Source organism: Macrosteles quadrilineatus, unplaced genomic scaffold (genome assembly GCF_028750875.1).
Source record: "Macrosteles quadrilineatus isolate MER2022 unplaced genomic scaffold, UCM_ALF_1.0 Scaffold_2__2_contigs__length_208266976, whole genome shotgun sequence".
Taxonomy (NCBI): domain Eukaryota; kingdom Metazoa; phylum Arthropoda; class Insecta; order Hemiptera; family Cicadellidae; genus Macrosteles; species Macrosteles quadrilineatus.
Genome location: NW_026542595.1, coordinates 132392078 through 132414173, shown reverse-complemented (window position 1 = coordinate 132414173; position 22096 = coordinate 132392078). Strand labels below are relative to the sequence as shown.

At 31.9% G+C, this 22096-nt stretch overlaps 1 protein-coding gene across 1 annotated transcript; it reads left to right on the top strand.

The window, feature by feature from the left end:
• The first annotated feature begins 12923 nt into the window (after positions 1 to 12923).
• Positions 12924 to 17278, top strand: LOC128984374 (peptidoglycan recognition protein 1-like). Its single transcript, XM_054403690.1, has 4 exons — positions 12924 to 13027; positions 13761 to 14045; positions 16293 to 16420; positions 17164 to 17278. Exons 1-4 carry the CDS (start codon positions 13014 to 13016, stop codon positions 17265 to 17267), a joined length of 531 nt encoding a protein of 176 aa, XP_054259665.1. The 5' UTR covers positions 12924 to 13013; the 3' UTR covers positions 17268 to 17278.
• Positions 17279 to 22096: the final 4818 nt, after the last annotated feature.

The window sequence follows — 22096 nt, the reverse complement described above, 5'->3', positions numbered from 1 at the left end:
AAGAAACTCATTAGCTTTTTGGGAGTAAATATTGATGTTTGTATATTCAGTAGGTTAAGACCAAGTTAAACAGTTAATCAGTTTTGTTGGAAGAACAGAAAATGCCTCAAGTTCAAAGAAGAAATATTGAACACGGAAGGAGTGCACAATTAATAATAAGATATATTGCGCGTATGAGGAGAGTAGAAAAAGAGAGACCTGGTCTAACAGATTCCCATTCAGATACACATTCACTTGGTAAGATGAATACGAATTGCCAGTTCTGCTATGCGACTTACTTTGGAAGTGAAAAAATATACGAAGCTCATAGTATTGCCACGGTGGGAAAGTTAACTTGCCTAATGTCAGATCAAATGAGTGCATGCAAGAAATGTTTACTTCAGACACTGGCAGATTAAGATATTTCAAAACATTTAGTAGAAACTACAATATAATGCCTTGACTATATTAAGTTCAAGTAGTAAGACTATACCAAATCTTGGCGGACCTTATGTTTTATCGTAAACTTTTGTATTACTCGCTCTACTTCAATTGAGAAAAAACGTAAATGGATTGTTTACTACTATGTTATGTTGCCAGTTCCTCGGACAAACTTGTACAACGTTTTTGACTGAATTCACCAACACAATCAAGAAATTTCAAGTAAAATATAATAAGTTTCAAAAACTCATTTGCTATTGAAAGTTTTAGTGGCAATATTAGACCATACATAAGTGAAGGAATTAGTGTGTAAGTATTGAACGATCGAGTAGTTACAGTCAAGTTTATTTTTATGATTCCGGAGAGGCAAACAATATACGCTGTTCAAAAAGAGAAAATTAAAATTGCTATCCAAATATTATAGCTACAATTGAGTTATCCAACCTATTTCAACAAATTTATACATGCTTTATTCAAAACTTTGGGACAGGTATTAAGAGAAACTGCACTGAACAACGTGCGAATAGAACCCAGATGCGGGGCATATGCCGTGACTGACAGACAACATGTTAAATTACGTTAACCAACTTTCAATGGTGTTGCTGCTTTAGCCTATTCAAAGCAGATTATGGCTGTCCAGTTGGTAACCCAGAGTTTGTGGGTAAAAAATGGAGCACATGAAATGGTTGACATCACCCCACTTTTTAGGTTACTCTACGGAGATATTTCATTTGATCAGGGAAATGTCTCAAATCAAATAAATAAAATGACCCAACTTTGATTATTTAAGACAGGTTATCAGTAAGGTAACAGTGTTCTTCAATTCTCAATGCTGGAAAAACTATGTTGCAACATGTTAACTCTAATTGAGGCAGATCGTTTTGTATTCATTAGAAGTTATCAGTTAAAACTGAGAGCAGAATTAATGTAGGGGAACATTGACGATGCCAATAGAGATATTTAAAATTAGTTTCTAGCAAGTTTTCAAACAACTCTAAGATGTAACTAAAGTTACTCGAATTTAAGCATAAGGTTTTCCTGGGTTCTCTAGTATATCAATTAATTTAAGTCAGCTGTAAGTACTTAAGACAGTTCGAAGACGAGAGGTTAAGGGGTAGAGGTTAGTCTATGTTTATAGTTAGTAGGTAGGCCATACATTCAATCTAATACATGAGTATAAATACTTGGAAGATTTAAAACGAAAAACGTGGGGTGCATGCAATTGATAATAATACATTAGTTCAATAGGTTGGTTAAGGTAATTGTAAATTATCAATTGCATGCACCCCACGTTTTTCCTATAAATCTCACAAGTATTTATACTCTCCACATATTTAAAATTATTTTCTACTTTTTAGTGCATTTAAAAACGTTTTGTTTTAAAAAAGTTTTTATTTATAAATTTTAAATTTCATTAAGATAGTGAAACAATATTAAATTTTACAAACTAAATTAGAGTAAAGAATAACTAATGTTTCATTAAGACAGGACCCTATGCTGAGTATTTAAACCTCAATTAACCTATGAGTAGATGAGTATGTAGAATGACCTGAGTAGTTTTTTACTGACTAAAACCGCTTACTGTTGTGGCCGTTAACCACAGTTTAGAGGCAAAAAACGATGACTAAAAATACTTTGTTTGACTCAAGAATATTGACAATATATATTTTCAGATATATTTTTGTCAGAAATATATATTACCAGAAATATATTTTTTGGAAATATATATTTTCCAGGAATATATATTTTCAGAACTATATATTAATTCAGAAATATATATTTTCAGATATATATTTTTCTAGAAATATCTATTTCCAGAAATATATAATTTCAGATTTATATTTTCAGACATATATTTTTAGAAATATATATTTTCAGATATATATATATATTTTTCAGACATATATTTTTAGAAATATATATTTTCAGATATATATATATATTTTTCAGACATATATTTTTAGAAATATATATTCCCAAATATATTTACAAAACAAAAAACAACGTCTTTAAGATTATAAATTCAAAAGTATCCAAACATCAACAAATAACTGAAGAATCATCAAAATTTAACAAAAGCGGTATTTACAAAATTTACTGTACAGACTGTAACAAATATTATATTGGCCAAACTAGTAGAAGCTTCAAATGTAGATTCCAAGAACATATACAGGCATTTAAATCTAAAAATTCAACAAGTATGAAATCAAACTACGCAGATCACTTACTAAAAACTAATCATAAATATCAAAACATAGAAAATAATTTATCAGTAATTGAATTTGAACCAAACAAAGACAAATTATTCATTAAAGAAGAATTCCACATATATAGAAACCATAAAAGAGATCCTGAAAACATACTTAATACAATGCAAATTCAAAAAGAAAACCTAATATATGAAAAAAATCTTATATAATAAATCAAAAGAAAACAACATCCAAGCCAACCTATATACTAGACGAAATTCCAAAATCATATGATAATTTACTTATTATTTATATTTCTGTTTATTTACTATTTGTTCATAACTGTGATCATGGCCTAAGAGCCGAAATATGTTAGTTTATTCAATAAATTAATAACTTAAAAAAGGGTACAAAATTTTTAATTATTTATTTAACTTACTAATATATATATATATATAACTAACTGTACCCGCGGGCTTTGCCCCGCTTAACTTCATAAGTATTCGCATGGCTCAACCACGTCCTGGTTGAAGTTCGTTCGCTATGCTCACTCACCTTCAGGTTGGAAATCGTTCGCTGCGCTCACTTGTTTTCAGGTTAGCTCGTTCGCTACGCTTACTCGCCTCCAGGTTGATGTTCGTTCGCAACGCTCACTCAACTTTTGGTTGCAAATTAGCTGTTTTCATAAATTTTAAAAAGGTATCCCTTTTATTGTTTATAATACTTTGATAAAGGTTTTTACGTTTTAATATTTAACATTGGAGAATTTAAACGTTGTTGAGTGCACAGGTGAGCTGCAATTGGGGTTTAATACATTTGGACTTATTAAAAAGTAAAATAGTTTTCTGTGCTGCACTCTGTAGAAACACTGTGGCACTATTTCAAATCATGACTAATGCTTATACAGAATATTGTGATTATTCAAACCTACAAAACAGTTGGTGAAAGTAAACATCCGCTTTTAAATTATATTTATTTGTAAACATTGTAGATCAAAAAGTCTGACATATGCCCACTTAAAACCCTCTAGGACAGAGCCTTTTTGACGGATCTGCACCAAACTTCACTCGAACCATCCTTGAAAGATGCTTAACAATGCCTGAAAGTTTCATTACAATCTGTCTAGCGGTTTTGGAGTCCATAACGTATATACACACACACACACACACACACATACATACATAGTTCCTCTTTTATAGATATAGATATATATTTTACCAGAAATATATATTTTCAGAAATATAGATTTTTTAGAAATATATATATTTCCAAATATATATATTTTCAGATATATTTCCAAATATATATTTTTCCAGAAATTTTTAAGTAGTACGTAAGTTAAGTTGTTGAGTTTAAGTTGTAAGTAGTGTTTTAAGTGAAGTAATTTTTCAGAAATATATATTTTAAATCTCAGAGGGATCGTAAAAATTACAATAAACCCTATTCAAACATAATTTGTAATGCATCTATCCATATTGTTTAAGCAAATCCATGTTATTTAAAGTAATGGGATTTTTGCCATTCCGTGTTTTTCAAGAGAAACTTCAAAAATTAAAAGACAAGCCATAGTTTTGTGTTATCTTAGTTCATATTTGCTTAAGCAAAAATAGGTGTAACATATTTACCCTCTGAAAACATAAAAAATACACATAAAAAGATTAAGTTACTTGATGAAATCAGGTAACTTAAGCTTTTTTATGTGTCAAATAATTGGTTCAAATACCCCACAACAAATATCTAAAAAATAAATAAAAAATACAGAAAACATAAAAAATACTGTAGGTGCTACATTCCTATAAAATAGTCCTTAAAGAGGTGAATTAGTTTAATGTAACGAGAGCTTTAACTATTATAGTAATATTAGAGGTAAGCAGAATTATATTTAGTACCTTGGATTTCGTACATTTTTTAGTTAATGGTAACGAAGCTATAACATTTTTAAGCCATGACTTTTTACGCTTATACAGGAAGTAATACCTTTCCTTGTTTTACTGTTATAAGCCATTGAAGGAGATGATAATGTTAAGTTGTGGACTTTGCCATTCTTGTTTACGATACATTTTATTTTATTGCGTCATAAACTTTATTTGCAACTCTTTTATGTTATACATTTTAGATTTTTTATCGTTGTAAATTCACCTTGCAAAAAGCTATGCGACCACACAGAAGAATATCATACTACAAATTTAACTAGATTAAATTTAATTGATATTATATAAAACAAAAAGTAGTACCACAATTTCCAGCGACACATTCTGAGATTTATTCAACATTTATTTTTATTCTAACCTGGCTACAACATGCAAATGAAATCTATTTCCTTCCATAGCCAGTAACAGAACACAGTTATTTGGGTGTAAAATACAGAGTCAAACCTATTATAGAAACATAGAAGCTGCAATTTTCTTCATGATTTAAATATTTTTTATTTCGTTTTCAAGAGTACATAAAAAACGGCTATATACCAAAACGACTGTAATAGAATGCCACCGGCAAAACCCAAGCAAACTTTGTTCAATTGCTTAAAACTAAAACATAAAAACTAACTCTGTTCTAGTTTGGTAATATCCTAAAGTTACAAATTGAAAACAAACGAGTTCACCCTATCTGGTTTAACTTACCTTAATGGTGGATAAATAATAAAAAAAAAACTTTATTTTTGGACTTCAAAAATATATTTTTAATTATAAGCAGTAATTATTACATTTTACATTAGGTAAATTTACCTGTGGAACAATTTATCGACGGAAGAAAACTACCGTTTAAATGTTCCAAGTATGATGTCAATTACTTAATACAATTCAAACCCTGAGGTTCAAATCCCGACTGGTTTAACTTTTATCAGTGTTTTTGTCATATTATTTTACTGTGACCATTGATTATGGATACTGTAAGTACTCATAGATTTCTGGTTGATTGGAAAACCCGATCTTATTTTATTTTTCATGTACCGTTAAGCTTGAGTGACGTTTTAACATTTTGCTTTATGTTTGCGTTAAAATGTAATTACTTATTTTATTTATAAGGTAAACATAACAAGAATAAATAAAAGACAACAGTTCACCCAAATGCGATAGTAAAAACACACCAAAAGTGCACTAATCTAATAAATAAAATAAAAGATCTATATTGGAGTGTTTTAATATATTCTGTGACCTACTTATTCAGTAACCGCATTAAATTAGATACCGGTACATGTAAATTAGTTTAGCTTTTCCATGAAACAATTACAGCAGCTAATCTGAACCCTAATTGTTCCTTAAATCAAATATCATTCAGTAATTATTATGCTACATAAAAATACTTCTCGTAGACTAAAAAAGCAGAGTACGAAGGCTGGCAAACATCAATCTAATCCAAACATCCTTTTCGTCCATTTTCTTGCAAAGAAATAAACCAAGTTTCTTGTAAAGCTGATAAAAGTGTGACAAAAGCTAATGTTACTGTCAACAAGTTTACAGCTGCTCATCCCCGCTAAAATTTATTACAAAGCTTTTGCAGTTTTATGATCTGTGATGATGCTTACACCTTTATTACAAAGCTAAATTTGAATTAGTTTCGTATTTGAAGGTTAAACATTTTACATGTTGAAATTGTCGGTGTTTTGTGTGGTCGAGTTAGGCAATGGTTAGGCTTAAGTATCAAATTGTTAAGATCTGAATTGTTTTGTTTTAAATTTTATGTGGTTTTTCTAATGGTGTACACAATTATGTAATGTTGTACTTGGTTTTGTTACATCCTATAGGTGAAACTTTAGATTTAAACATGACAATTCGTTGACAAACAATTTATATTTTTAATTTGAAATTATTTAATTTAAGTTCGGAACAGGCGCTGCCTAATCCTTGAAGGAATGAAGAAGAAGAAGAAGAAGAAGAAGAAGAAGAAGAAGAAGAAGAAGAATTTAAATCATTACGAATAGTAAGATTACCATTTACAATACATTTAAAGTGTTTGTGAACAGATTGCAATAAGTTTGCTAAAAATATTTTGGATACTCGATTTTCTTCATTTCTGGTATGTATCTTTGTACCGTTTACAAAAGATTATTTAACTACTACCAGTATGTTTACATGAATTTAATACTGAATCAATTTGTGACGAGTGTATTACTTTGAAAACTAACATCGGTAGTATATTATTCATACGAACAACTTTTTGTTTACGGTAGATGACGGTTAATGACTGGTTTGGTTTTTAATCAAAGTATCAGTTTTCCATTTGAACTGGTAAAAAGTACCCCATTTGTAAACTTTCCCTAAAATTACTTCCATGACGTTAATTTAAACCTGCTAATTACTAATACCTTACACCAGATGTTGAGAACAAAACCAAAGTACAGTAGTTCTGAAACTTCTTGAGATTCTGGCAATTTATGAAACTAGTTAGGTCTGTAAATTAGCTCTATAACCCCTTTATTCACAATAAGTAAAGAAAAAATTTGAATGACATTAAAATATACTTTTTGTTTTTACAATTACTTACATAACTTCTGTAGCATTTTTCGAACATTATTGAACAATATTAACATATTCATGTAACATTTAATAAACAAATGTCTTTATCTAAATTAGGCTGTATGTTATAAAAGCGAAATCAAAGATTTAATTATTTGTATGATACACCTCTTCCATGATTAATCTGTATTTTGTACAGAACTACATAATTATCTTACAAAATATTTATTGTACCAACCAAGCAATCGGCCAATAACCTCACATATGAAACTACCATACATACTTTTAAGTATCTACAGTACATATTTAATGAAAAGGTTATGGAGAGTTTCTTTAATTAGCCTCTTATTATCATGAGCCTCTTTATTTGTATTTAATTGTGTGTTAATATAATTTGTAATACATCTGGTGTTGTTTCTGTAATTTCTGGAAAGTTATACATAAAACATCCTTTTTCAAAAGGATGAAAACACCTTTTTAAACCCTTCGGAAACATAAACAATTACATAGAATAAATCGTGAAAAACTTCCCAGTTCACAAATAAATAAGCCATGTTCCTTGTATCCAAAAATAATGAAAAATTACTGTTAATCAATTTACAGAAGATTTGCCATATTTGCTGCGCAATCCAAGTTAAATTAGTGAAACATGAGGTTATTGTTTGTAACAAAAATTAGAGAAGAGTAAAACTCCAAAGTCTGAAATATTATAAATTATAACGTGTGTAATGCAGCTTTACATAATACTCCATGTCAAATGGACGAATTACCGTAGGGCGGACGAGGTTTTGCCCCAATGTCAACAATAGCTTTTTGTCCCCTTGACGAATTGTCGGCATCACAGCAAAACATACGTTGTATTTGTGAACAAAGTTCTTAGTTTGTCATTCAAAATTAGGAAATCGTAGCTTTGGTATAATACCCAGACAGTAATAACAAATAAGATTTCGTAAGAATAACATCGTTTTTTGTACCTATTTATGCTTGTAAATTCACTGAAGGATAAAATAGGCAACTCCGTTAAGAATATAAAGAATGTGTGAAAATAACTTCGTTTATGTGATATAAGCAATACCCTTTACGTCTATTTGATGGAAATGGTTTTATAAAGAGATTTAATTAGACCACAATATATTCAAGGCGGGGAGCGAGCTGGTCTAGTGGTTAGAGCGCGGGACTTCGGTCCAAGAGGTTCCGGGTTCAAATCCCGTCAAATCACCAATGGATTTTTATCTAAGTGATAATGCCGCAACCCTTAGGTCTAGCCTGAAGTAGGTGGAAAACAATCCCAGGCTCGTGCTTAGCGTCCTAGGACAAAAAATATACAGTGTATAAATTAAGTCTTGAAACAAATCTGTATTTTTAAGACTGAAATAGATAGAAATATTCTGTTTGTGGCAATAATTGTTAACAAAAGTTCCACAATTTTTTACATTAAAATATTTTTTAACACCCCCATACAGGGTAGAGGGTAGGGGGTGACTTATTTTTCAAAGAACAACCCCTATTGAGCGACCTCTCATTTTGAAGGGTTTGTCAAAAGAAACACAACGACGCTAATCCGTAGTGAATATCTCACCCCTAGCCAAAATGGCGGGTATTCCAAAATGGGTGCTTTTTCACATAAATAAAACTTTGGAATACCCGCCATTTAGGTTAGAGGTGAAATATCTACCTCGGGTTTGCGTAATTGTTTTTCTTTTGACAAACCCTTCAAAATGAGTGGTCACTCAATAGGGGTTGTCATAAAAAATAAGTCACCATCACCCCCTAACCACCCTGTTAAAGGGGTTAAAAAATATTGTTAATGTAAAAATTTGCGGAACCTATGTAAACAATCAATTTCACAAACAGAATATTTCTATCTATTTCGGTTATAAAATACGGATTTGTTTCCATATTTGTGAAATTGGTGCTTTTTACATACAAAAAAACTCATTTTGGAATACCTGCCATTTTGCCTAGGGGTGAGATATCCACCTCGGGTTTGCGTCATTGTGTTTCTTTTGACAAATCCTTCAAAATGAGTGGTCACTCAATAGGGGTTGCTATTTGAAAAAATAAGTCACCCCCTACCCTCAAACCTGTTAAGGGGGTTAAACAAATGTTTGATGGAAAAAATTACTGAACATTTGTTAACAATCAACGCCACAAACAGAATATTTCTATCTATTTCAGTTTAAAAAATACAGCCTTGTTTCAAGACTTAATTTACGCACTGTATAAGGAAAGACCTTACTCTTGCATTACATTTAAGGTAGATCATTTTTTAGTACAATTGTAGTGATTGAATGCGATTACTCGTTATTATTATTAAAGTTTGATTAATAATGATAAAGAATTACAAGTCAAGTTAAAGAAAGGACCATGTAACTTCAAATGTGTAACTCTTAGTGTAAACTATTCATGTTTGAGTTAGAAGTTTGTAAAACTACTATAATTTAGAAAAATTTAGCGCGATAAAATAACAAAGAATATCTACTGGAAACCGTCACGTAGTTGTAAGAATCACGTATGAGTTTTCTTGAAGAAACTTATCTTGTTCTGAACTCCAACTATTCATAGCTATAAAATCTATGACGGAAACACTGGACTTAAATTTATATAAACTGATTTGTACAAATATTTCATTTAAAATAATTTATTTTTGAAGTGGTTATTTCGTGAACAAAACTCCTCCTCAGGTTTTTTAACAGATTTTTGACATTTTTACTGAATTATAAAGGTATCTTTTGAAGTTTAGTAACCCTAAAAATAATAAAAGAGCTCAAATTGGCCTATGGTATGATCACCATGTCCCACAATAGTTATTTGTGTAACTAGTGAGCAATTGCACTTTGGACTAGAGTGGCACATTGTATTTTTCTTACAGTTACCATAAAACAAATAGATTGGTAAAGAAACGTAACATATTTTTACACAGAAGTGATCTTTTAATATGCCATTTAATGTGAAAGTAGCATTACAGAACAACAGCTGACCAGCTGATTTACAGCCAGTGCTGCCAACGTTTCGCGTGCATACGACCATGGACTGTAAATCCTTAAGGATTCCTTAAGGACCCTTTAAGGATTTACAGTCAACGATACGACCTTGTCTGCATATTACGCGCTCACTATTTCGTGCCTTCACGTTGCAAATCTGGAGTGAGACAAAGTAATTAGAGTGAGACAATGTAAACATTGTCTCACTGATGAGCGAACTGGCCACTTTGCTTTCTCAAATCAGTGAGAGAACATGTACATTGTTAGGTAACTGTAGGAAAAATAAATTTGCCATGTTACCAATATTATTAATCAGCTGTTTATTTGTTTATGTTTAATTTAATGTATTATAGCTTTCACATGTGTTTCTCATTTGCTTATTAATTTTTGCTATAGATTTTGAGGTTTTGACTGGCCACTAACGTAAGCAATGAGCTCTGATATCCCAAGCAAATTTAAAGCTATTAGGCACAGTGCTGCCTTTGTATATTCAAAGATCTCAATTTCCGGTAATTTCAGCGTTAGCTCGGCCTTTTAATAAAAATCACGGTTAGTCAATAGCAAGGGTGATAACCAGCTGGATATTACCTTCGTCGCATTTGCACATTGACCAATTTATGTGGCAACCATTCAGGGAAATTCCTTTTGAAGACATAAACTATTTTTCAAAAATAAGATAAATAAGATGAGATCCTGGAAAATTAATTACAATAAATATCAATTAAAAAGGAGCTTTTATAAACAGAGTAAGTACTTCCAGAAGCTAATTAATATTTTTTAAGACAACTAAGAAAACTGCTTGCTTTTGAGTAGTACACTAATACCAACTAAAAAAAGAAATAAGATCTAAAGATGGTATTGTAATTTTTAAATTTGAACTATTTGTATTTTGTACAATAACAATACTAAAGCACATTAATTAATAAATGGAATGTTCTATCATATTGTTACATTGATAATAACTGTTTAGACAAATATTAACTGTCTGTATTCATCCAGTCATAAAACATTAAAAACTGTTATACAAAACATAAATATGATTTTGAGTTTCAAATAAAAAAAAAAAAAAAAAAACCACACTGACTGCTCTTTGCAAAACAACTAAGTGAATACCCATTAAGTAGGCCTATTTGGGATTAAAACACGTTGTAACGTGAATATAAAGTTTATCATTATCTATATTGGCGAATTAGTTTAATCCGGACAAAAAAAATGGATTAACAACTATCATTACCATACGAATGAAGTACAAAATTAAAACACAATTTCACAACCATCCAACAAAAGGTCGACATTAAATAGTAAGACCAAAAACTATTTAAGCATGCCATTGAATTCATGACATAGCGATCTTATTTTATTGATCGTTTTAGTAATTACTTATGTTCAAGTTATATTATTTATTTGTCCAACATATTATGCCGAATACTGATGGCAAAACAATAAACAGTTGTAGCCATTTTGTAGCGTATATACAGGTAGATGTTTTCTCGGTTGAACATAACCTTAAAATAAAACGAAATTTGCAGTGAAACTGTAATAAAGCGGAATGTTACAGTCAACAAGTTAACAAGGGACCTCATTTCCAGTACTGTTTTATTGCGCTATTTCCACCTTCCCCGAGCTGCTGAACACGTCCTTCTTATTTACAGCTGTAGAAGTTAGTAACGTTTTGTTTTACAAATTAAACATTTCACTTATCAAAAATCAATATATCTGCTGAAATGTTGATTTGTGATACAAATGGGTTGGTTTTAATCAATCTAAAACGGGTTTAGTACAACAGCTGTTGGGAATCATCACCCTTTAGCGTAAAAATTATGTTGTGTGCTGCTACCTTAAAACACTGTGCGCAGATTACAATATTTTTAATTATTCGTGTCAGGATTAAGCTAAGTAGTCCCCAGCTAGTTCAGGTTCCTACAAAATTACGAAACTGATTGGATTCGTCTACTACGTGGTATAAATAATTTACTTATTGCTGAGGAAAATTCTATTCGCATGAAAGCAGCATACGTTTTAAAGCATTTTGTAACAATAGCCAGTCATACATACTAATAGTTTCTTTAATACACGAACGTTTGATTATATAATGATAATATATAATTATCAATACAGAAAACAGAAAACAATACGGTAAACAGAAAACCAAAGCTCAGGGTAATATTTTCACCGAACTTGTAAATGAGTACAATGAGCTATTTATAGGGAAATATTTTACATTAGAGTTGTTGTTTTGTATACAGTTATTTTAAAACAAAATATTTTAAGCCACACTACACCATTTTGACGAACTTCTCACGCAAGGATTTAGTCCAGAAAACAGCTGTTTGCCGCCAGCTTAATCAAATGGGGTTTCATTACGTTATACTGTACTGTAATGAGTTTTACCGGACACCAATCAGCTGATTATATTGTATTTGGGTGGCAATGAGTGGTTATAAACAAAAACATAATCTATCTTAGAGGTTATGATCAGTGATTTTTAGTCCTTTAGTTGGTGGTAATATATAAGGATTTGTACAGATCTAGTAGTATGGTGTAAACTATCGTACGTAACTCGTCCAAAACGTGTTTACCGGACTCGTATGGTAATCCCGTACTTGACTTTGTCTCGCACGGAAACGACCACACTCGTCCGGTAAACACTTATTTTCAGGACTAGTAACGTAATATACTATCCAGTGAATGAAAATGTTCAATGTGTGTGTATGAATAAACTTACGACATGGATAGAAATACAAAAAGGAAAATAAAACCCTACTAATGATATATAGCCCACAACAGTGAGTTCAAAATCTTATAGTTTATTGAGATAACGTTGTAGATAATTACATAACTTTGATAACTAACTTCTATGATTGTATCGATTGTTGACTTAATCCGATTCAAAATATTCTTAACGCAATGATCGATTCATAAAAAGTGTTTTAATTGTTCAAGAAAAAATATATTCATCATTAATGGAACCACGACGGTAGGAAGTTACTTTTTCTATCTTTGTGATTCTTAGTTTTGGAACGTTTTGCCATTGAAAATGATAATTACTTTGCTCAATTGTACTGAAAATATTAGTCGTAAAACATTAAACTTGTGTTTTATAGAGCCTTATTTAAAATTTGATTTAATTAGTCTTCTTTGGAATTAAAAGTGATCACCCTAATATTTTTATCGAATTTTTAGTTTTATTGTATGTTTTTAATAATTTTATAAAAGTTTTACTTTTATTTAAATCTTTATTATTAAATTAATTCCTCTAAAAACTATTATACTATCTTAAACTACTGTAGCTACAACATACATCCCTTCAATAACGCAATGAAAACTTATGTATTAATTTAGGTAGACTTTTCAACTTAGGAAACACTCATCATGGTTTTTTTGTAATTCAAACGCAATTTGACGCGTTTATATGCAACAAAAAATCATTAAGTATGATTTTAAAACGACCACGTCCAATACATTTCCATTTAATTTATGAAACAGTAAGACGTATTCAAACTTAACTTAAATTTTTGTCTAATGCTTTACACTCTTACTAATACTTGCTACAACTACTTTGTATGCTGAATACTTACTTTTACATACTTTTTCACTCTTAAGTTTTCAACAAATGTTTTACCGTACCTAACATTTTGCGAAACTTCACCTACGCAATTCTAATTTATTCAAGTTAGTTTAGTTCTCTTGGTTACAATACTTTTTTCCAGAAATGCCATTGAGACTCCAGGCTATGCCCCCTATGCGGTAGACCCAGTTGCACCCTCCCCGGAGGTTGATGGCCCAGAACTGAAAAACTTAGTCATCATCCCCCGGAGTCAGTGGTGCAAAATACCGCCGAAATGGAAGGACCCGTTGGCAACCCCCGTGTCCTACGTCTACTCCACGTTCACTAGGAAGTCACACTGCTTCAGCCACGACCAATGCTTCGCGGAACTTCAGTACCTTCACTACCGTAGTACCAAGTATGGGGACAAACCGGACATTGTGTATAAGTAAGTTTGTTATGTCCTTTATAAAAATATCATTCTGGGTGCCACAGTGATTATAGGATGCTAGGTTCTAGCCCGGAATTGTTTTATACAATACTTGAGGCTAGTCCTAGAGGGTTGCGGATTTTTTTTGTTCTAAGACGCTAGGCACGAGCCCAGGATTATTTTTCACATAACTTCAGGCTAGTCCTAAGGGTTGCGGCATTTTTTGTTCTAAGACGCTAGACAGGAGCCAGGGATTGTTTTTCACGTTACTTCAGGCTACACCTAGGGGTTACGGCATTATCATTTGAATATCCATTGGTAGTTGGTGGGGTTTGAACTCAAGACCCGAGCTCCGAAGTCCTGCGTTATAACCACTAAACCAGCTTGTTCCCCAAATGTTGCGGCATTGTCACTTAGATAAAATTCTTTGGTGATTTGGCAAGATTTGAACTCAGGACCCCTCGCTTGTCCACAGCTCGCATCCCTAGGGTCCAAGTGAGTAATGTCTTGAATGGGTGAGCGTAGAAAATAACAAGAGACTAGAAAGTGTTAAGTAAATTTCAATGACATTTAATAAAGAAGTGACTAACGATAAACGAATAGTACATGGTTATGAAGAGTAAGGGAAGGAAACCATAGAGAAATGTTTTAAGTTATGAGAGGTGAGAATACGATATCATAAGTAACGCCGAGGAAATAAGGGAAGATGAGAGTAGGAAATCATAAAATGATTACGTGTGGTATTTCATAGGTGTATTTTGTTAGGTTGTATGATAAGTTGACTGAGCTCAGATCGAGACGCTATACCCTCCAGTCGAAACATTGGATTGAACCTTAATGGATATGTGAGGTTCCTAGAGTAAAAGTGACTGGTCTTTCAGGGGGAGCTTAGGACATAAATGATTCGTAATGACGTGGGTTAAGAATATACTAGGTGACAGTTAAGTCCTAGGACGACTTTATAACTTTAAAACGAAAAGAGATACCACAACCAAATTTGGCATATTATTACTGGTCATAGTAAGCAACATTTTTGTGTACATGGTGACATTTTTGTGATCGGATGACACCATGGGGATGGCCCATAGGGAGTAGGTTGAAAATCTTAAAAGTAAGCCTAGGTTGAGATGTACATAAAATTAAAGGTCTTGTTAAACTAAATACCCCCGCCGCAGCAAACCTGCAGACTAAGCGAATTTCCATTTGCCTGATTGGATTTACACTAAAATGTCTCCTTAAAAATATCACATTTATTCCCTATTTAAATAGAATCAGTTTAACACATACTTAGGTTTGCTGCAACAGGGAGGGTAAAAGTGTTATGTAAAATGTTAATAGTTAGTAAGAAATAAAAACATTTTCCAAATTTGATCAAAATATGTTCACAAACAAGCAAACTACAACAGTTTACTTATTCTCCATAAGAATAACATGGGAATTTTAAATTTACAATTTTTTGAAATTTTCTCCGTAACCATTAGGTGCATTATAACGCTTCAATATACTAAATTATTTGTTTTTTTAAGCTCTACAAAATAGTTTGGAAAGAAATTGCAAAATTTTATGTTTTTTGAGTCAAAAGTGGGAAAAACCCATTTTTACCCCATAAAACCCCCCATAAACCCCCGTTCCCATGGCCGATCATGCTGGTTCGCGAACTCGTTCAAATAAACGTAGGATTACACGTTTGTACCAAATTTCATCAAAATCGGATCGTTTTTGCTCGCGTTATCGCGCTAACGGACACATATATAAACAAATATATATATATATATATATGAATTTGAACGGATGGTGTTTTTGGCCTCTAGGGACCTCAAAACGAAAAAAAAAATCGGTCCCGGGTCCAGGTCTTACCATGAGTACTACGGTAATAGCTTATTCCCTATATGGGAAATTCGCTAAAACAATATGCGACAAACCGGACCTTAAATGGACAACCGAGTCAAAAAAGACATCCGATCACCGTGTAAACAAAAAAGTAGTTTACTATTACCAGTATGCCAAAATTTGGTTGTGATAACTCTTTTCGTTTTCAAGTTATAAAGTCGTCCTAAGACTTGATTGTTACCCTGCATATTGAAAGAAACTCCGTAAGCTGGAATGATTTAGGTAAGTAATTTGTGTATTATGAGCTTAGAGTACGTCATTGCCACTCGAGCATCTCTAGAACCGCAGATGACCGAAGCTTTAGCTGGGTGGTATGGCAATGGGTAAATTATAAAATTATAAAATATAAAATTACCTAATTTTTGTGTTTGTAAGTTTCCTGATCGGTGGGGACGGAACCGTGTACGAGGGGAGAGGGTGGACAGCCAATGTAAACCTACCCAAAAGATACCAGACTATACAGAACCAGTGCATCTCCATAGCAATGATGGGAACATTCCAGTGTAAGTAGTCAATTATCAATGTGTCTTGCGTAGACTTCAAAAGCTTAGTTCCTCATAGATCAGACGAAGGAAATTTTAAGTTTAGTAGAATATTTTTGTTTTGGTGGTGACCAAGTCGTTGAATTTGCTAAGGTTCATCAAACTACAAGTAAACCATCCAACAACGGTTCAATATGTTGAATTTAGTGTATTTCCCCTTTGAAAATGTATTGCAGCAAAGAATTTTGACACGTTATCTTCTCCAATGATTCAGCCTTCTCCTTAAAAACAGTCTAATTTGGGTGTAGGAGCCTACAACCAATATTTAAATTTAATATACTGTCTCTCTCCACTTTGTATTTTTTTTTACTTTTTATTTATTATCATTTAACCAGTATTAGGTACCTAATATATGGCAAACTAATAGAAAACGATTGCTTGACCTCTGCTGTTAGAATATGTGGCAAAGAGTAAAAACCACACGTTATGGCGTCTAATAGTCTAAAATGAAATAGGATTACTATGGAAAATCAATATTAATAATATTCAAGCTCGGCAAGTTTATTGCAAATTCCATTAACGATTAATTAGTTCAAAGAATCAATGTCAACAACCAGTAAGATTTTATAGTATTTAAGATTTCAATTTTAAACATATAAACTCGAACATTGACGAAAAACATTATCTATTAAACCGTATTAAACTATAAACTTGCTTAAGAATTAATTACAAAATTATATTTATGTTTATAATATTTTTTTCAGATCGACCTCCTTCAGCAGCGATGAAAAAGGCCCAAAACATGTTAATAAAGTACGGAATGGATAATAATTATATTAAGAAAAAAATTACACATTTTACAACATAAAGTGTGTGGAGATATCAGTTACCCCAAAATATAAGTACAATATGTAGTGTATCTATTTATGTTACACTAGAGGTCGTCCAGTGGTCGAAACTCGACCAAAAATATTTAATGTACAGACTTCTTTATTTTCATTCCACACTTTGAATAGAACATGTGTTTGGAGTTTCTTCAATTTGTTTTGATTTTCTGTTTATATTTCGTTGTTATTTCGTCACTAGCATGGCAACTCATAATATCCATGTTAAATTTTTCAAAATTTTAAATTCATTTTTTGTGCTTATTTTTGAGCCTATTTTAATTTATAAAGGGGTTCTGCACACCTACAGGAAAATAGCTTTCTAACAGTATGCGTAGATTTTCCCTACGATGCATACGAGCTGAGAAAAAAGGTTTTAAAGAAACATGCTTACCTATTAATATATAGATAGATTGTACTGTACTCTTATTCTATGTGTAATGAATAGCAAAAGAATTGTTGATTACAAAATTAAATATGTTAAACTATAATAAGTACAACATGTCTATGATGACAGGTCTAAGTAGTTGTTTTCGTAAAATAACATTGCTAGTTTAAGAAGCGGTCATGCATTAATTGCGCCAAGCCCTCAAAGGGCCACAAAAAATGTTCCTTAGTTACGTAAAGCCCAAGCCAGGTAGGGGTGATTTGCTGGCAGAAGGAATTACCTTGTTTACGTGTCATCCTTACCTATCCTTACCTAACCTAAACCATCCTAACCTTACCTAACCTAAACCATCCTAACCTTACCTAACTTAACCTAACCTAACATATCCTACTCAATTGTACAGTCAAAGAGGACTACGACTTGCGGCCCAGTTAATGAACTTATCTGGTGGCTCCCTGGAGTAGTTGGCGCAATTCAAGAATACCCGACTACCTTACTCAGGTCAGTTGGTGCAATTAATGCCCGCCCTAGAAGCTAGTTGGAGAGTCTTGAGGAAATTTACATTTTCAACTGTCTAAGTCACTAATTGTTGTTTCAAGGTAATTTAAAAAGGATCCAATAATAATTCTACTCGGCCTTTTACAGGCATTGGAAACATTACATTTTCCTGTAAAAGAGTAATAATACAGGTTTTTGCTGTTCAAAAATGTCAAGATGCATTGACATTATACTCTTCGATTTGAAACGGTAGCATTGCAACTGTACGGCAATTTGTTGCCCATGTGGACTGTAATATTTTAATACTATTTAAGTAAAAGTAGTTGTTCTAAAACTAAATGTTTCTTCTGTCCCAAAGCTTTTAAAGATTTGTTTATCTTGTAGCAAACCATGCAAAATAAATCAGAATATTTGTTTATTCTCAAATAAAAAATAGTTACCATCAATGGTTAATGGCTTTTTATTAATGTACAACTGAATATTATAGTAGCTTACGCAACGATCGCGTAAAGATAGTGTTAACAACACGAGTAGAAATTTAAGATACGAGCCTTGGCGAGTGCCTTAAAAGCTTCTAGGAGTGTCGTTAAGGCTATTTACGCGAGTTGCGTACACTACTTTACGATCGTTGATTACTTACTAAAAATCACTAATAAAAACTTCTAAAAGAGGTTATGTTTTCGTTTATAACCTCTTATTACCACTAACAGTGAGGGAACTATACATTGTACCAACCACTATTTGCACTGATTATTAACAATTAAATTGGCAAACAGCTGATTAGTTGAAGTTTGAAACATTACAATTATACTTCTTTTCTCCAAATCCTTTAACCTCATTGGTCCGTTACTCCTGTTTAAGTAAAAAAAAATGCTGTTCAGTAAGTAAACAATGCTGTTAAGTGAATCTTTTTAATTCCAAGAACTGAAACTGCTAGTTTAAAACGGTCGTAGCTAAAATTTGTTTCGATTTGACTACATATTTAATATGTCGAATAATATATAAGAAATGCTATATACAGGGTTTTATCATTATACTTACAACAAATACCCACCCTTACAACAATGTGAAATAAAAGTTGCAAAGTTTTGAGCGAGAAGCTCGTCTGGGCAATTCTGTAATGTGGAAGATGGTTGCTTCAGGCTTCGTCATAAAATGTTATGGTCTCGTTTTGAGAAATATTAGCAATAAAAGTCACCTTGACGATGTACATTATGAGCTCTTTCGTTTGATCTGTTGCATTACAAGCATTATGGACGAAATAAACTATGAACATAGTGAGTAAATGAACTCAATTAGTTGTGAAACATCCAAATCCTTGGTGCTGTGACCAAAATTTTTTGATCAAACAATAATCAAGAACTAGTAGTTTTACCCGTGGTTTGCAGCAGAATCTAGAACATTTCTAATTAATTTCTGGAAAACCTAAAGGTTTTGATATAGATTTTACGGTATGACCAAATATACTATAGAACCTTTGCTTATACGTATAAAACAATGGAATAGCAAATTAGGTTTAACTTTATAACTAATTATACTTACAGTAGTCACATTCAATTTCAATTTTTTTTGTCTAATTGTACTTTTGTTTAATTGTCATAAAGTATATTAAATTTTTCACTATAGATATTTATTACGTAAACTAAAGTAGGGTTGGATTAAACAACAGTATCAATTTAATTTGTTTTTAGCGAATTTCCCATATCGGGAATACGCTAATACCGTAGGTCTCATGGTAAGACCTAGACCTGGGACCGATTTACTTTTTCGTTTTGAGGTCCCCCTAGACCAAAAACACCCTCCGTTCAAATTCACATACATATATGTACGAGTGTGTCCGTTAGCGCGATAACTCGAGCAAAAATGACCCAATTTTGATGAAATTGGTACAAACGTGTAAACCTACGTTTATTCGACCGAAAGAAATAATTTTGCATATTGCATCATAGTTGTATGCCTAACGGTTACGGTGGTAATATAAACAACTTTAAATTTAAAATTCAAATGTTATTCTAATGGAGAATAAATAAACTGCTTTAGTTTGCTTGTTTAGGGATATATTTTAATCACATTTGGCAATTTTATTTCATACTAAGCTATCAAAATTTCCATTAAAACACCCCTCAATACCTTCCCTGTAGCAGCAAACCTAGGTACTCATTAAAATTAATGTTATTTAAATAGGAAATAAATCTGACAATTTTCAGAGAATATTTTAGTAGAAATCCAGTCAGGTAAATGGAAATTCGCTTAGTCTGCAGGTTTGCTGTGGCGGGGGCATTATATATATATACAATAATTGCAAAATAACAAAAAAAACCTTCTTAGGTCAAGTCTAATCAGTTAATAGAGTGGGTGAAATCTTTTGGAATTTTTATATTTATTACAGTATATTACATTTTATGTTCACAGTAAATAAAATCACAACAGACACGTTTTTATTATGCATTAAAACATATGGATAATTGAAAATGCTGTATACAGTATCTGCAATTAGTTGTTCAAATTCAATTAAATATGTTCAAATAAATTTACCCTAAGCCTTTCCATTCTGATATTATTATAAGTTGTTGTGAAATTGTCAAGTAAAATAGATTCAATGTAAAACAGATCTGAAAATAAAATGGAATTGAATTCATAAAACTTTGAGCGAGTTTAAACAAAGGGTGTGTTTTAAATATCGAGGGATGTCAGAGTGAAAAATGCATTGCCTTCCTGTCCGAGATATCTAGCAGTTACATTTGTATCTATCGCATATTTATATACACATCTGTTGATGCCCCGCTGGGGGTGAGTTGTGGAAATCTATTTTACGCATCGCAGGTTGGAATATTTATATGCATATTGCTGAACAAATCAATATACCCCTGTATGATGACAAACGGACAAATATTCTAAATAGGTTTCAAACAGGAATGCTAACATAGACATTTCCAACAATGGACAATTAATGGATTATTTTGTACACTAAAATATTTAAATATTTTAAATGCATGTAAGTGTAAAAATATCATGTTAATTTAATAACATATAAATTACTTATTAATGAGGTTGTAATGAGTAACAAGTAATTTCAGTCCGGTAATAGACAAGTTATAAATGGATATACAAAATATTTTTTTTTATCACGAAAATAAAAGAGTAAGAAAACTCCGATAAGCTTATTGGTTATATTAAAACACATAATAATACTGTAAAACTGTAAAATGGAAAAGTGAGCTAGCTCAACATCCTTTACTGGAAGAAAACTCGATTTTCAGATTTGTTTTTATTTAAAAATATACATGTTTTAAAAAGAATCAGTGTTTTTCTTATCAACAGGTATGGTGATGATCAGCTCTTTATTATTGTGCTTTGGAAGATTTTAGCGGTACTAAATTTCATATGTTACAAAAACTATAAATTCACTAAGATATGATCCTTACCAAGCTTTTACCTTACCTTATTCGTGAAAACCATACGGTAAGAAAAGCTAGAGAAATTGCACATTGCTTTAATGGTCCAAGACATGTAGGGAAGTCAACCTACTAAATTAAAGTGTGAAATGCCACATCCAAGGTATCTAGAAGATAATTGTTGATAATAACCAATAACCAATACTTAAGTATATAAAAATCATATTAATTTTTTTAAAGAGAGAAGTTTATAATTTTCTCAACCTATAAATGCTCCAAACCATCTCCAAACATACACAAGCGTCTTAAGAGGACTCATTCCAAGCGATGCTGAAACACCAAGTACTTGAGCGGAAACGGTAAAATGCAAGCAGATGTTTAGTGTCGCGGTTTCTCTGGGAGGATATTCACAATCTGCTCAGTAGTCACGTAGGAAGTTAACGACTTGATCACGTGACTAGAGTAACGTGACTTTGAGACACGCGTGATTCTGATCACATATTCTTATCTAGTAATGAGTACACTGTGTTCA

Coding starts and splice junctions, on each gene's coding strand:
- LOC128984374 (XM_054403690.1), top strand. Junction 14,046..16,292: donor AAACCGGACATTGTGTATAA/GTAAGTTTGTTA, acceptor TGTGTTTGTAAG/TTTCCTGATCGGTGGGGACG. Junction 16,421..17,163: donor AATGATGGGAACATTCCAGT/GTAAGTAGTCAA, acceptor TATTTTTTTCAG/ATCGACCTCCTTCAGCAGCG.